General features: G+C 37.1%; 1 protein-coding gene across 1 annotated transcript in view; it reads right to left on the reverse strand.

Annotated features, from left to right (window-relative positions):
- OTOGL (otogelin like) overlaps nt 1-18,257 on the reverse strand; it is a gene marked incomplete at its 5' end in the record, with an annotated part of 101,595 nt that overhangs the window by 61,696 nt on the left and 21,642 nt on the right. Inside the window, 9 exons of the mRNA XM_081957107.1 lie at nt 6,246-6,384; nt 8,180-8,287; nt 10,164-10,326; nt 10,905-10,957; nt 12,285-12,359; nt 13,686-13,851; nt 14,805-15,014; nt 15,404-15,528; nt 17,303-17,480. Coding sequence (XP_081813233.1) covers nt 6,246-6,384; nt 8,180-8,287; nt 10,164-10,326; nt 10,905-10,957; nt 12,285-12,359; nt 13,686-13,851; nt 14,805-15,014; nt 15,404-15,528; nt 17,303-17,480 — 1,217 coding nt within the window. The remainder of the gene's footprint in view (nt 1-6,245; nt 6,385-8,179; nt 8,288-10,163; nt 10,327-10,904; nt 10,958-12,284; nt 12,360-13,685; nt 13,852-14,804; nt 15,015-15,403; nt 15,529-17,302; nt 17,481-18,257) is intronic.

Genomic DNA, 18,257 nt, shown 5'->3' on the forward strand with positions numbered 1-18,257 from the left:
CCCAACGAGTGCAATAGGTGCTGTACTACGGGCACAGGATATGCGCTTTGTTGTAGGGCGACATTAATTGTGCATTTATAGTCCGCGCAGATGCGGACTGACCTGTCTGGCTTAACGGGGGTCATGATTGGGGTTTCCCAGCGAGCGTGATCCACTGGTTCAAGGATTCCTTGCTCTACCAGCTTATCAATTTCCTTATCAATTTTGGGACGGAGCGCAAAAGGCACTCTCCTAGGTTTGAGCCTGATAGGCGCCACATTTGGATCCAAATTAAATGAGATTGGTTTGCCCACATACTTACCAAGGCCGGGGCTGAACACATCCTCGAACTCCTTAAAAATTCCTTCAGCGCTGCTGTTACCCACGGCGTTGATTCCGGTAACTTCCAGCCCCAGGGCTTCGAACCAATCCAGTCCCAGGAGGCTTTGCAGTGGTGCGCTGGCTACGGTCACGGGCAGCTGGGCTGTGATGTCTTTGAACTGGACTTGGAATGTGCCTTGACCCACGATGGGGACCCTGTTCCCCTGGTAGTCTCGAAGCAGGATGTCTGGTGTTCGTAGTTGGCGCTTCTATCGCCTTTTTCATTGCTGACCACGAGATGATCGTCAGTGATGATCCCGTGTCGACTTCAAGCTCGCAAGGGGAGTCCTCCAGGAGGACAGTGAGTTTCAGCTTTTTAGGTCGCTTTGTGCGGACCTGTCCTATCGTTGTGAGATAGGTTCTTAGTGGTTCTCTCTGGGAATACTCTCTCTCGGCTCCCTGGGAATACTCTCTCTCGGCTGACTCCCTTGGTTCTCTCTCTGGGCGCCCTTTGTTTCTCCGCCAAGCCCCTGGAGTGGGCTTCTGTCGGCGATATGATGGTGGTTGCCATGATGTAGCAGGGACTTCGCTCCACACACTTTTGCAATGTGTCTGATTTTGTCGCAACGCGAGCAAACAACATCTCTAAATCGGCAGGTAGACCGGGGATGATTCCCTCCGCAGCTTGCGCAGGGCGGCAAGTGGGATTCGAATCTTCGCGCCGGTTTTGTTTGGCTGCTGCACATGCGATGGCTGTCTTCGCACTCGCTGTCCTCGGTCTCTTGATCGGTGGCCTCGTGATGTACCCGGGTTTGTCTGGTTCCGGATTGGGGTGCGCTGTACCCGCATTGCAGCGTTTCCGTAGATCTGTCCGCTGATTCCGAAGCTCTTGCCTCATCTAGCACAATTTGCAGGTTTAAGTTGGGTTTGGCCAACAACCGTTTCTGCAAAGAAATGTCCCTTAACCCGCATATGAGGCGTGCTAGGATGTGCTCATCCAGGTCCCTGAATTCACAATGCGTTGCTGCTTTTCGGAGCGCTGCAACGTACTGGTTGATGGATTCGTCCGCCTTCTGGTTCCTCATGTTGAATTCGTGGCGGCGAACGTGGCGGGAAGGTTTTGGCGTGAAGTGCGTCTGCAGCGTCTGTTGTAGCACCGTCCATGTTACCGCCTGGATGGGGGTTGGCTCCGAAAGATCCCTGGCCGTCTCAAAGACCTCTCGACCGCAGTAGCTCAGGAACATGTTCTTTTTCCGGGAGTCCGGTACTCCCATGAGATCGTTTGCCTCGAGGAAGCATTCGAATCTCAGCATGTAGGATTCCCAATGCTCGGCTACTGGGTTGTACAGGGTTGGTGGAGCGTGCATCGCCATCTTGTCCTGCGTTTGAATTTGCCGCGCTGAGATGGCTGCCGGAATTTCCGCCGAAATCCGGGGCTGGATCGAATCCGTGGATTCTGTTAGTAGATCTTCGTCCTATCTGCCTCTCGATCCCACCTTCGTCGCCAGTGTTAGATTCGGGCAACAAGAGGACAGACTCCAGACGGTAGTGACATATCAGCTCTTTATTAGTTAGGTAGTAGTGATCCAGCTTGCTATGGGGTCGTGCAGCTCCCCTTTTATAGGGAGCTGGCAGACCTCCCGTCCAATCAGAACAACCCCTTGTTCCCGCCCTAGTGGCGGACCTGAGTGGAGACTACAGCAGTTTATGCAAATATCTAACATTTTGCAAGCTCAAAGAATTGCTTGCTGTATATCTGAAAGGTACCTCCTCCCATGTGCCTCACACTCTGCAAATGCCTTCCTTTTCAAAACTATAGTTGGCAATAGTGATATCTGCAGCCTTTTCTAATACGTCATTCTAGGGAGAGAAAAACAACAAAAGAGCCACTGTTATTATTCTCTCCCATAAATGTGAATCTCATTTTTCCTCCAGTTTTATAAAATGGGAAAATCTAACTTTCCTTCCACCCACCTCTTTGGTCTGGAAGATTGCAGGAGACAATTTAATAAACCTTTGTTTAAAAATATTAGATATTTGAAACAAATGCTATTTTTACAGGGCTTATTAAGAAGGCTTATCAAACTTTAATCCAGACCATTACAGTCCTCCAAAACAAGACAGTTGACACTAAAGCTTATAGCTAGTTAAATTCAAAAACTTAAAGCAACAAACGTTTTTAGAAATATTTCCTTTAAAAATTGGTATTATTCAGAAAAATTATATTATTCCCAGCTATTTGAGAATTAATTTAATTAATTTATCATATTAATGAATTGCACTAGACATCCAACGAGAGAAAAACAGAATATTTCTCACAGAGAAACAAAAAAAACAACGCATTTGGCTTGAGAAACTGTCATTAATATGAAGTTTTAACACTCTGTAAAATGAATTAATTTATTGCAATGAAACTCAGTATACCCTATCAGTAATTTTCCACTGTTTTTCTGACAGTGTTAAGAGAGATTCATTTCACAGGCAGGTAAGGCAGAACTATGGCATTGTTCAATCTCTTTCACCACAGAGCCTTCACTCTACAATCAATATTACAGAAACTGTAAAATGTATTTACAATGACTACGAAGACCAGATTAAGAAACTTTGGACACTGATGTGCGTGTTTGGAACTGGGGCTGAATGCAATGCAACTATTAAGACACAATACACATTATTGTTGGTACTTATCCTTTTCTCTCTGGTCAGTGAACATAACTTCTAACTGAAGCATTGCATTGCAACAACTTAGAATGAAATGGATATGTTTAAAGAATATTTACAGGCCTATAAAGGGCCTAGAATAATTCTTGAAAATAACTATAGAACTAGACATTGCTGCCTACTGATTTCCAACTGTCTTAAAATACTTCAAAATAATTTAAAATTACAAAAAAGGTGTCTATGGGAATCATATGTTGTATGCCTGACTGATTAAACAGGTAGATGATATAATTTTATATGCTTATAAAACAAGGGCAGCTCTGGCAATAAACAGGGTGAAACAATCACTTGACAAATATTCATAGGTAAGAGCCTTTTATAGAGCCTTGTGCAGAGAAGTTTTTCATGAACTCTGTTTTTGTTTTGTCTCTAAATTAGAGGGCTACATCAGATATAATATATATATACCCATGACCAATACTGACTCAACTACCAATCCAGGAAGTTTTGAATACCAAGTTATCATGATAGTTTGTGTCATGCAATAAACAATTTTGTATCAGGATTATCTGATAGTACAGTAAAAGATTGGACAGCCCATAATCAGAGCATATTAAGCTATTTTAATTAAAATCAAGTTAAGTAATTACAAAGTATAATTAGCTGTTGTGCAACTTATATTTAAAAGCAGTATATTAAGATTTCCAATTCACCTCCCCTAGATCTTTCTTCTTAAAACAAGCAGATGGAACTTATTAAACTTTATTAAAGTGTTACGCCTCTTTGCAGTAGGATATAACAATCACTCAAAAGGGAACAGGTGAAGTAAAATGATTCAGATTCCAAAAGACTCATGGTCAAATCAAATACCGCCAAGTAAACACACAGACATCAATTACAAAGCAAAGAAATGCATAAATAAAGATGGAGACTGGAGTTAAGAAAATTCTATTGTGAAAGCAATTAGTTCAATGATAATATTTGGTGGCTATATACTGTATCTCAAACACAACATTATGAGTCCACACCTTCTTTATTGCATGTTTGTTCACTCTGCAGAAATAGCTTAGTTATCTTAAGTGCCAGGTGAATGTGACAACCATATTGTTGAAAATTGATTATATCTAAATGATTAATAAACATAGATTAACTATTTAGATAGCTGGTGGTGAAAGAATGCAATGATGTAAGCCTGAAGTTTTTTTTAAGTATTGTTTCTTTACTTGGCCATATATGATTCATATAGAGTAGATGATCCTGCTACCTCTCTTTGCCTGAAATTTGCTTTGCCAAATCTCTCCTATGAAGATGTAGTTTGTTATAGTCTGAGAATATCTGGCTTACACTACAATCTATGAACTTTTTGTAAAGCCAAGAAATCCTTCAATAATTGCATATGGTCCAAATACTAAGGACAAATTAGTTATTTATTTGAAATGATTGTTCTTTTTTTTCTGAAAATGCAACAGTTGCAAAAGCTTTTAGAGAGGTGGGAACTGCACCTGTGTAAAAATAAAAAAGGCTAATTCTAATAGCAACATTCCACACAGACAATAATTTCATTTCGCTTGTGTCATCTTGCTTGTTAGATAAAAGAGTTGCAGGCAATGGGGACTTATCTTTTTTTTTAATGAATGCCAACTTCTTCCCTGAACTTTAGAACTTCTGATGCCCCAAGGAGGTTGCTTATATGCAAATCATATACCTGGGAAATAATGAATTTGCTTTCTAAGCATTAGCCATACTTCAGAAAGACATAGATATATATTGCATGCTTCCACTACACAGCATTAACTTTGCTGGTGGAGTTGCTGCTTTCAATATGTTTAGACTCTGCGAACTGCATAGGCATTTGGCAAATGTGACAAATTGTGACAAAATGAGTGTCACAACGTTATAATGTAAACCCCTTGTGCTTGTGTGCCAACATTTGAGGCAATTATCATTTACGTAATGTCACAATATTGTGATGAATATTTTATCATTTCTTCTCTCTCCTTGTTCCTACAGATAATTCTGACTGGTTGGAGAGTCTATTTTATGCCATAGAAAAGGTGGCCCTATTGGAGTTCTCCTTAGTTAGAAATTTTTCACACCTAAAAGAGAAATGTGAAAGCTATGTAGCAATGTGTTTTCTTTGAATGTTGGCTAACCAGTTAAAACTGGTTTAATTTCTTGCACATCATGCATTTGTAAGTCAATTGTCTGTGCATACTAAAGTTTCAATGACAGAACCTGATAAAGATCTTTTAGTTAAACAAAAACTAAATGTTGCCTGTTATTATGATGGTATATAGCTTTATTATTATTTTTAATTTAGTTTAATTTGATCAATTAAATTTAAAGTGATTTGCCGTGGGTATTTTATGTGTTTGGTTATTACCAGGAACAGTTGAGATATACAGTACATCTGTATACAAGAAGAAATAAATAAAAAATGGAAAAAATAAAAACAGCATACAAAAATATTCAGCTTTGACCATGCATATATATATAGATAAACAAAATAAATAGATAAATTCGTATATTTCTTTTATGCTTGTATTGATAAAATAAATTATTTTTTAGGTATCAGATTAAGATCTGCTGTTATAAGAATTGATTGTTGGTACTCAACATGATAAGTGCTCTAGAAGCAACTTCCAAGCAATCAACAGATAGAAACACCTTGCCTTCATTAAAGAGGCTGAAAAAGCACAAGAAAATGTACAAAATCTTGCTGGCTTAATTTGCCTACATGCAAGTAGGCATTTGGAAGTAGAGTACTCGCTAGAATTTTTGCAGTCTGCTAATTTTATCTTCCCCATCAAAACTTATTTGTTGAATGAATTATTCCAATCCAGGTGGCTGTAAAAGTCTAACAACTACTAAGAAACATAGAAAGTAAAGCAAATTCTTGCTTAAAATTGATGCCTGGTACTTTATGAGTATCACGTTTTCATAACAATTTCACAACCAATTTCATTGTATACATGATGTACAATGACAATAAAGGCTATACTACATAAAAAAATAAGGTTGCTGTCAGTTGATCTGGTTTCATTAGAAATCTGTGATGTGGCAACTGAAAATGTTATTTTATTGACAGGAAAAAATAATCATATTAAATACATAAAGCAGGAAAAAGAGAAGAACCTAAAATGTATGTGTTGAAAGGCTTGCACTGATACTATTTTGTAATTTGAAGTAAACAGGGTAAATTCTATCCACATAGCTGTTAAAAGCTACTGAACAGAATTTATTACTCTACATGCAAAAGAGCAAAACAAAACAAGTCTTCTTACCTTCATCAAAAAAATTTGACAGTCACTCACATAGTCATATTCTAGTCCATCAAAAGTATAATAATGCCGATCTCCATAAACTGTACATACAGCAGGACAAGGATAGTATGTACAATTAAATATCCCACGTCGACAAATACTGTGGTAAGAGGGGAAGAATCAAGATTTTCTTATTAAATATATACATACGCTCTTTTTTCATGAAACATAAAATAGCAAGCTTCCAAATATATTTATAACACTTAGCACTAGCACTTTGACTTATACATCGCTCCAAAGTGCTTTGAGCAGTCTGGGTCCTCAATTTACCAAGCTGGGAAGGATGGAAGACTGAGTCAATCTTGAGCCAGTCAGGATTGAACTCCTAACTGTGGGCAGAGTTAGTCTGCAATATTGTATTCTAACTACCGTGCCACTACATCCATTTATATCCTATACATGTGTGAATTCTATGTACATTAATATATTTTATATCTAATTTCTAATTATCTCCAATAGACTTGTAGATTCTGAGGAATTGGATAGGGTGACTGAAGACTCTTGCCCTTCTTTGCTAGCTCAAATTCAAGGTAGGAAATCAACATCTTATTCACTACATCTTTGTGTGCTTAAAAGAGACAGCGATAAGAGATTTTTTTAAATTGAAAAAGCTCTCCTTTGACCCATAAAATCCTTTTAATTATATGATAATCTCACATATTCCATTTCTGGCTAAGGTAATTGAGTAGATGGTAGCTTCATTGGTTCAGATGCATTTGGATTAAAATGTTTTATACATATGGATGAAAATATCAGCACTGGTTAGCAGTTGCTTACATGAGGCAATTTAAGATGTGTTAATCTTTAAAGCCCTAAAAGTTCAGCAAAGTTGAGGCCCTCCTAGTCTTCGGAGGGAGAATATTCCATAAAGTGGGTGCTATAGTAGAAATACTCTCTCTCTCTCTCTCTCTCTCTCTCTCTCTCTCTCTCTCTCACACACACACACACACACACACACACACACACACACACACACACACGAACACACACACCATGCTATTAGTGTTGGAATAAACAGGATTAAATAAATATGTCACAAAGCAATTTCTTGCTGCATCAAGGTTTCCTTAAAGCAGGGGTGCCCAAACTTGGCAACTTTAAGACTTGTGGACTTCAACTCCCAGAATTCCCCAGCCAGCTCTGCAGTTGAAGTCCACAAGTCTTAAAGTTGCCAAATTTGGACACCCCTGCCTTAAAGTATTCATCACAGTCCCTAGATCTCCTCTTGCCAGTCATTTCCAATGTAAACTCCATCATTAATTAAATATTTTTCAGCCTGAGATGCAACATTTGATATGTTCTTGTACTGAATATCTGCCAATTGCATGTCCATGATGCAGTTTGGTAGGATCCTTTTGGCAGTCCTCATATACATTCATATTTTAATTGAACTTACTATTTTGATGTTTCTAGCAACATGGTCATTTATGAAGTTTAAAAAAATCTTTAATACTAAAAGAAGCATTTGGAACGCAACAATTTATATTTCTGCATTGTAATGATTATTATGATATTCCTAGATATATTCCTAGATAGATTGATTAAGACTCATCATGTTATATGATGGACTTAAAAAACACTTTCTTCTTCATTCATTAATCTACATTTTAAATGTTTTATTTAAAAAATATTTTGCTATTAAGTTTTGAAGGTGAAGACTCTTGTACATTTACTACTTGGATATGCCAACTGACTGATTGTTTCACTGATTGATTGAGTTTTCCACCATTTTTTTCAGGAGTTGCCATGGTAACCCATCAATGTTATAACCCTAATTAAGGTCATCAGTCATTGTTAAATTATTTTAAATCATTACACAGTCAAAGAACACATGCATGGCCATGTCACAGCCTATGTAGTACTGAAGTTCATTAAAGTATAAAAATCACACTTACCATGTATAACAAGGGGTAGCTATCACTTCACCTGACATATATTCCCAATCCTTCCACATGCATGGACAACTATCAGGCACATAACATTTTCCTTTATGCTCTGCCATCCTTTGAAATAGTAAAAACATATTTTTTGGGGGGGATAATTATCCATATACATATTTGTCCTGCCCGGCAATATACATAGGACAAACAAACAGGAGGATAAATGCACGCATCACAGAACACAATAACGCAGTAAGAAAAAAAGAAAAAAACTTCCTCCCTTTTCCAGCACCTTAAGGCTACAGGACATGAAATCAACTTTGAAGGAGCCAGGTTAATCTCCAAAACAGAACACCTCCACAAGAGAATAATTATGGAAGCCATCGAAATAGAGAAACACCCCCACAACATGAATAAACGTGATGATACCTCCTGCCTACCAAACATCTGGAAACCAGCCCTAGCCAACAAACAAACACCACCCACCACCCAAGCCGTTACAATACAAAACAACAATGCAGACACAGCCTGCACCGATCAGCACCAATCTACCAATCATGATACAACCACACAACCAATCATTCCACTTACTGAAACAAAGCCAGCACCCCATCCCCTCCCACCAAGACTTACAGAAAGACGGCAGCTCCATTCCCATTTTAAGCCCAAGCTTGAAGATGGCAGGTGAGATCCTGCTGAAACGTTGCAAAGACAATCTCAACCTTACACGGGAAAAGACCCAAATACAAATATATATATATATATATATATATATATATATATATATATATATATATATATCTGTTTGTGTTACAACCCCTGGTATGACCTATATATGTGTGTGTGTGTGTGTGTGTGTGTGTGTGTGTGTGTGAGAGAGAGAGAGAGACTAGTATAGATCTATTTCGAGCTAATTAGCTCTCATCAGTTAGCCATACCCTTACTGGGATTTGAATCCCAGTAAGGGTATGGCTAGCTGATGAGAGCTAATTAGCTCGAAATAGATCTATACTAGTCTCCCTTTATTTATTTATCAGTACAAATACATCACAAATATAAAAGGCAACATTAAAAATAAAAATATGGTTTTCTGCCTGCATGGTCTTCTGTGATGAAGCCGAAGGACAGAAAGAGGGAGTAGTGACCTTCCTCCCATATTTAGGCATACCAGGGGTTGTAACACTAATACATACATACATATATATATATATATATATATATATATATATATATATATATATATATATATATATATACACACCGTGTGTGTGTGTGTGTGTGTGTGTGTGTGTGTGTATGTATGTATGTATGTATGTAATCTTTTTAATATAGAAACAGCAGATACACATTCTGTGTACACATTCTAGTTGACTCAATGGTCAAAAAGCAGAGCAGAGATAGGTTTTGAGTTCTATAGAAATCACTGTTGGGTCACATGGTAAATATATTTTAAAACAAAATAAAAGGAAAGTTGAACTTGGAATCTTTACACATAGCTTTATGGTGAAATGGACAAACGGATCCTCAATCAGGCTGCAGCTGATGTTTTGGTTACTTCAGGCATCCCCTAAAACTCGCAGGAAGAGTACTTTTCATTGAAAATGTATTTATACATTTATTATTTATTTATTTATTTATTTATTTATTTATTCACATTTCTAAACCGCCCCCTCTCCCAAAAAGGGACTCGGGGCGGTGTACAGTCCACAATAAATCACAGATAAAATACAAATATAAATAGGGCTATAAATATATGTATGTATGTATGTGGAGGAGGTTAAAATTAAGAGTCCTGTACAGAAGAAAAATTTGATAAGCTATAGGCTTATCTATTAAATTTCTTGCCTAAAAGAAAGCCTATAGTAGTGCTGTGAAATCTCTTTGAATTCACAGTAGTTGGGAATAATTAAAAATAATACAATAATCAAAGAAACATATATTCAACTGATCTTTGAATACATTTGCTGTATCCCACGCTCTGACTTTTGGTATCACTTACCCAGGGGGACAGATGCAACCATTCAAACATGGTGGAGAAGGTGTACAGGTAAAGTTCATAGCAATATTTGTACATGTTAGTTCACAGTTTATTCCAGCTGATGGCAAGCCAGGTACATGCGATTGGCAGTCATAGTAGATCTTTCCATCAGGACATGAATGCACTATGGATATGAAATGCTAATGTTACATAATCATTTTATATTTATATTTCCCATTAATTAAACTTAGTGGTTAGGTTTGCTGTCTAACACTACATTTTCAGTGATATGCTCTAACTGAATATCCTTCTAACATCATATATAATAGTAATTTTTAAAAGATTAAGCATTCTTCAAATTGAGTTCAATTCTTCATGGACACATTTGTGACTTATCTAGGATATTTTCCATCCCAATTTCCTAGCTAGCCTTTAGCTTTGGATTTCTCTGAAGGTTCCTACCCAAGTACTAATCAGGCCCGACATTGTTTAGCTTTTAAAACTAGATAAGGGTCAGTCAGAGCTACTACAGACCTTTTCTTAAATTGTATGTGGCTAATATTTCTTCTGTTTAAGGGCAAATAGAAAGACTGCAAGGCTGAAAATAATGGCTTACACAAGAGCTATGCAGAAAAAGGTTTCGTAAGCACAGTTAGATATATATTTTAATCCCTTCCTTAGACGTTGAACATAATTTCTGCAAGTAACAAAAAAGAAAGGCTTATTTGGTCATTGTTATTCTAAATGAGTCAAGAAAGTTACCTGCTGGGACAGCTGCTGCTTCATTGCATTTCATTGTTCCATTTAGACATTGGCTAGTCAAAGAAAATTTCAAAAAATGTTTAATAAGGGAAGCACTTTCCTGATGTCATTATTTGAACTGCTTATTACATCATATTATTATGCTAATGTGTATATTATTAACACAATTGCTTGAATTGGCGGTCACTCATAAGGATATTGCCTCAACCTCCCCCAAAGCTCCATGAGAGTTTCCCAGTTTTCTGAAGCATATAGGTTTGCTTGCGAAGTATAAATAATAAACATCTGTTCTGCCAGTACTGTATATATTATGTCAGTGGATTAATGGATGCGGATGGATGCTATCATTATGTTTAGAAATTTCATACTAATTTAATTAAAGGCTTCCAATGTTCTATTATTGTTAGGCAAGAAAGACTAGGTTCACACATGGTCCAATTAAAGTGATTTATTGCTAAACAGCATATGAACAGAAATTATGTCAACTAACAGTTAGCACCTTCTTGGAGCTACTGTAGATAAGAATCCACAGAATTCAAGGGGGTTGGACTTTGTCTGTTTATGGCTACATAGGGATACTAGGTTAATCTCGCTTTTAACTCCACCTCCAGGTTCTATCATTCCTTCCCCTACATCTATGTTATTTAATTCCTTAGCTTTACATACCTAGTAATGATACATGTAATTCAGTTATCCATTGGACTTAAACATTTTTTAAAAAACACAAAAACTACCCAGAACCACTGTGAAAAGGGGCTAGATTTTCCATACATTTTGTTTAACTGTCAGGACAAACGTATTGTATTCTGAAAATAAATCAGTAGCTACCTACTGTATTTCTTGGTTATATTAAAGTCCATGTCTGAACTGGGATCTACTCTGATGGTAGATTTAAGAGCACATAGACTAAATTGGCAATAATCTCCCCAACCATAATAGCTCAAAACAGCTGATTATGATGACAAAAGCCAGGGACAATATTATAGTTCATAAAGTATACATGTATAGTACAACAGAAGGCTAAGTGGTTTGATATATAAAAATAAGCCTACATTTCCATAGAAACATAAACAAACCCTTTTTCCTATACTAGGCAAAATAATAAAATAAGTTTACTTGGTATATTGGATAGTAATCATACAGAAGTGATTAAGTGGTTAAGAAAGATGCATCCAGAGGGCAAAATAAGCCAGTTTTTATTCTTCCATAATAGTTCACGGTTTTACTATCATACTAAGTAAGAAAAAGCAGGAAATTATTTAGGAAAACATGCTAAATTTTTATAAAATTAAAACATACCTATATCTAACTCAAAAATTAAATGCAGAAAAAGTCAAACTACAAATTCAGTCAAAATGAAATTCTTCATATGAAACTTACCATGATCCCGATGGTGTGGGCAAAATTTCTCCAGGCTGAAAACTTCTGCCTTTATAATAACATCGACAGCTAGGTCTAATTTTTAAAAAAATATATTTTATTTATTTGTTATTATCTTGGCTTTTTTACTTTAGGAATAACTGAAGGCAATGAATACACTTAATACTCCTTCATTCTCTTATTTCCCCCCCCCCCCCAAAAAAAACTTGTAAAGTGGGTTGTTTGAGAGGGAATCACTGGTCCAAAGTCACTCAACCAGCTTTTTCGTCTAAGATGTGCTTCCCACTTTTTCCCTTCGTTATCCCAAACTGCTTATCAGAAAATCCTCTCCATATAATGTTTGTAAAAATCTTTAAATCAGTTTAAATCTCAGTGTTGGGATTGGGCGGTGGGTTTGTGTGTTGTTATCTCCCAAAATCTCACTTTTACTCAATTTTGAATAATTTACTCAGGTTTGGGAAACTCTGGCTTAGGTTCTGAGATCAACTAAGGTTAGCTAGGTGCTGCTACCTGCTGAGGCAAATTCTAGTAGGAGGTTGTTTTAAGAACACAAAAACAGCCATCTTAGTTCAGTTTCTTATAGTTGCCCAACCAGATACCTCTGAGATAGATGAGCCCCTCCCCATCCAATCTGGGGGTAACTTTAATACTTCAAGACAAATAGATCTCAATAGTTTTGTCCTCCGAGAATTTATTCAATTTTCTCTAAAGCCATCCAAATTATTGTCTACCATCATAATTGTATGATAATGAATCACACAGGTTAATTATATGCTGAATGAAAAACTGCATCCTTTTGTTCCTATATTTAGTTATCAGCTTCATTGGATGACTTGATTCTGCTTTGTGAGTTGGACAGAAAGATTTGCCTGACCATAGCAACAGCAATAGGACTTAGATTTATATAGTGGCTTCACAGTGCTTTATAGTCCTCTCTAAGCGGTTTACAGAGTCAGCATATTGGCCCCAACAATCTGGATCCACATTTTATTCACCTCAAAAGGATGGGCAACTGAAGCAATCTTGAGCCAGTGAGAATCAAACTGCTGACAGTCAGCTGGCGGTCAGCAGAATTAGTCTGCAATACTGCATTCTAACTACTGTGCCACCATAGCTTTTATACACCTCAATCATGTTTTTCCTCAGTTGCCTTTTCTCTAAACTATGGAAGTCTCAAATTTTCTAACTTTTTCTGATAGGAAAAATGTTTGAGTCATCTGATCATATTGGTTGCATTCTTTTGCATTTTTAATCCTAACCCTAACCCTTTTTTCCAAATGGGGCAATTGAGCAGAGACATCATGCCAAACCTCACTGTTTCTTCCTCTTAAACACAGAGTAACAATAGCATGGCTTTGTGCTAGTTTAAAAATGCATTTAACTAAATTTGCTGTAGCTTACATTGGCACACAAAAATTAATAGATTCTTCGAAGTATTTTCCTTCAGGGCAGTTACAGCCTTCAGCGCAGTCATTATCACAAGCATCCACAAGAGAAAGGAAAGAACAGGAGTGCTCACAGAAGGAGGAACATGGGTGATACAGCATTCCATTTCTGCATACTAATGCTACGGAGATACATCAAATTACAGGAATATCAGAAATTCTATACAAAATATAGCACAAAATCTTCTCTCTTTTTTTCTCAGTTAAGTCTACTCTAGATTAGAACAGATTGCCCTCCAGACACTTTGATTGAGAAATTGGTTACATATAATAGGTGGCAGCAGGGGTGGGATCCTACTAGTTTAATAACCAGTTAGCTGAGCGCGGACTTCACCAGGATGCGCACTGTGCGTGCATTCACAACTTAGAGAATACTTAGCTTTCAGATTGCTGCTTGGGAAGGAAAACAGCTGAGATGTGGCAATCCACTCTGTGATTCAGCTGAGAAGATAAAGGTAGGTAAAGTGCAGGGGCAGGAGGGCCTACTTGCTTGTGGGAGCGAACCGGTTCGCTCCAAGCTGATCTTCAGAGCTACAGGTTCACCCAAACCTGTCCAAACTGGTAGAGTCCCACCCCTAAGTGGCAGACAAACACAGGTATTCATAAAGCAACATTTAGCAGAATGGTGGCCGGGGGGAAGTGTTTAATCATAAATACATGCCAGGCAGCTTTTCTCCCTTGGGGTCTCCAAGAAAAATCCTAATTTCAAATTAGAAATATAAGTCATTCAGCCAATGCTGCATTTTAAATCACCTAATTTGAAACACATGCACACTCACTCCCATTCTCAGTACACCAACACCAATGTAGATTTTGCATGGGGAATAGACCTGTTAAATGTATTTATTGGGCAATAGGAAGCTAAAGGTGTCAGAATTTTTTCTTCTGTAGAGGTACAGTATATTGGGTTGAAGCTATCTTAAATTAGTTACTTCACTATACACAGATAGTCTCATACATTTTGAATATCTACTTCAATCCAACATAATAACCAGCTTCACATTATAGACTTGATTAAGAAATAAAGGAAGTCAGATCAGGTCATGGTTGGTATTCTCATTTCTGTTTTACTTACCACAGTATGAAACATGAGATCTGAAATCTATAGTAATCCCATGTTTGCTGCAAATATAAGCATAGTGTGCAAATGCATTGCACAAGCAACTTCTCCCACATTTACAAGCATCAAAACGACATAGCTGATAATATAAATCTGGACTGATGTATATGTGACATGGAGCAAAGAGTTCTTGATTGATGAGATCACACTGGGATGCATATGCAACTATGAAAAATTGACATTGCCTTGTTTATTAGTTAGAAATCCAAAAGTAAATAACAAAACAAAAATATATAATAATAGATACTACTGTAAAACTAGATATTGATTAAAATGTAATACATCCCAATATATCAACATAGTCCCATTCCACTGACCTAAATGGGACTAAACCATAGTAAGTAAAACATCTTTATGACTATTTAAAGTAATGAGTAAACAAATAGACAATGTTGCCTTTACTAAAAATATTAAACAAAGATTAAAGGAATAGTTTGATGTTTTAAAATATCAGAAAGTAGGGGAAAATTCAGACACCAAACAAGCCTTGTAATCTAGTAATGCAACTATGGTAAGCTTTAGATTAAAAATCTCCAAATAAATGAAAAATGTACCATTTTGTTGATTAACGTTGCAAGGATCAACTACAGGAATGTTGACAGGCATGTGACATGCTGACGAAATCTTCCATGCATTAGCATGAAGTTGTGGGGTTCCTTCAATCATTCCTGATGGGGAACTAAGGGGGAAAATGAGAATGATTAAACAAAAGAATCAAGTTATCTAGAAAAATATGTTTAATATGGAATATTCTGTTGTCTTCTGAGATATGCCCATATGGAAAAGTTCTGTGTTAACATGATGGTTGTAAAGATTGATTGATTTGACTTCATATTAATACCAAGAGGGGAGCATGCTGGCCAGAACTTCAGCTGAACATTTCGAGCTGCATATGTTGACCATGCCAGTTTCTCAGTCTATATTTTGAAGTACTATATATTAGCACAGCAATTATACAAATGTCATCTTCTTTGTAGGACTCCATGTACTGAGTCAGTGTGTGTGTCTGTGTGTGTCTGTGTGTATCATATAGAGATGATAGTTATATAATATATGGATAGTTGGGTGGATGGATGGATGGATGGATGGATGGATGGATGGATGGATGGATGGATACTATTTTATTTCTGTGCCCAGAGCATCAGGTAAATCTATGATTTTGTCTTCCAGATCTTAGAAATTTTCTCACAGTGGCCCAGCAACAGAGAGGACAATCAAGGGCAGCATTCCCTTGCACCTAATTATCTGGGGGATAATAGTCTTTGATGCTAACATATCTCCTGAATTTCACATGTCACCCCATCTCCCCTCTCCCAAGTTGATGCAAAACCCAACCTACATGGCTACATGTCTGTGAAGGAAAGAAACTCCTCTGCCCTACCTAGATTTCAGAAGGACAAGCCACATCTGCCTTCTCTCCCATTTAAATTAATGGCTCCAATAGCAATAATAATGGCTTATTATGAGACTAATTCTATAGCCCTTTAGTACAATTTTATGTGTCCATCTGAGAGAACACTGGAAGTTTAGTCATGACAACTTCTTCAGCTACTTGGATAAGCAGCAAAACGTTTCAAACCAAAACAGAAAAGTCCAGTTGGCATGGCTCAACTTCCAGGAAACTCTGCCTGGATGACAGAGAATCTTCGTCACCATCTTCAAGAACACTTTGTATTTAGAAGGCTATATAAATGCCCTCTGCCTTTTAAAACTGCAATAATATAATCATATATATGATGTGGTGTGGAAAACCCTGTAAACACAACTCCTAAAAAAACTTCTGTATATAACAATGATAATTCAGGACATCTTATAAGAAATGAACAAGCAAGTAAAAATAAAAATTGAAGACTATTCTTAAGAGTGTACCGAAACAAACAAGACAGCTACTTTTGTCCAAGTTTATAATGCTTCCATTTCTATTTTTCCCCAAGTACATTCTGTTGACCATCAGCATAAGTCAAAGGTTGGTAAAAAGAGTACCCAGAGTCATTTTTAATTGTTATAATATACTGATAACTTCAGAGTGCTAGTGAAAAAGAGAACATCTAATTCCCTCCCTGCTTATTTGTAGTTTGTATTTAAACTTACAAGTTTCCATGCCAACTGCAGTTTCCTTTGATCCACTAAACATTTGCTGAATTGGGCTGCTGGCTTTTGTCTGAGTCTGTTATTTTTGCTCTCCTTTAAAATGGCTTTAATCTATTCTATCTGATAACATTTTTATTGCCTTTTGTAATTTTAGATGTGTTTATTATTATTATTATTTCTTTACTTGATATCTACAGTCAGATTATTTTTATAAATGAAATACGAAAGCATCTGTCAAAACAAGGCCTCCTTTGAATTTCAAAAAATGGGGGGGGGGGAAGTGTTGTGACAAGTTGCAGCATGCGTTTTATACTTTAACCAGTGCAAATGACCATAATTATTCACTCGTAAATCCAACTCACAGAAAATCGTCTCTCAGATTTCCATTATAGGTTCCGCAGAGACCCATAGTTCTGCTCTTCCACTCAGCTCTGAGTTGAATATACACTCTTTTGCCATCTTTAGCAAACTGGATTTTTAAGCCAAATTTAGTTTTTAGCTGCACAAACAATGAAGACAGGTTCTGTACTTCCACATATCCTGAATGTAACAGAAAAAGAATTAAATTCTGTATGCATACATAGATTCATATCCATTACACTATTCTTTTGGGGAATAAGCATTATTACAGGTAGTCCTTGACTTTCAACTATTTGTTTAGTAATCGTTTGAAATTACAAAGATTTGAAAAAAGGGAGTTACAATTGGTAATTGAATGCATTCACCACAGTCACATGATCAAAATTCAGGTGCTTGGCAACTGGCATGTATTCATGCCAGTTGCAGTGTCCCAGGATCACATGATTGCCATTTGCTGCTTTCCTAGCTAGCTCTGACAAGCAGAGTCAATGGGGAAGCTAGATTTATTTAACATTCATGTGATTCACTTAACAACCACAGCAAAATAGGTCACAAGACTGGGCATGACTCATTTAACAACCACCTTTCTTAAGGGTGAAAATTCTGGTCCCAATTGTGGTCGTAAATTGAGGGCTACCTGTATGCAACATGGAAAAAGGAGTTTCACGTGTCACCCCATCTCCCCTCTCCCAAGTTGATGCAAAACCCAACCTACATGGCTACATGTCTGTGAAGGAAAGGAACTCCTCTGCCCTACCTAGGTTTCAGAAAGACAAGCCACATCTGCCTTCTCTCCCATTTAAATTAATGGCTCCAATAGCAATAATGATAGCTTATTATGAGACTAATTCTATAGCCCTTTAGTACAATTTTATGTGTCCATCTGAGAGAACACTGGAAGCTTAGTCATGGCAACTGGACTTCTTTTCTTTTTTGGTCTGAAATGTTTTGCTGCTT

The sequence above is a fragment of the Natrix helvetica genome (assembly GCF_964273705.1).
Source record: "Natrix helvetica genome assembly, chromosome: 6".
NCBI classification, from domain to species: domain Eukaryota; kingdom Metazoa; phylum Chordata; class Lepidosauria; order Squamata; family Natricidae; genus Natrix; species Natrix helvetica.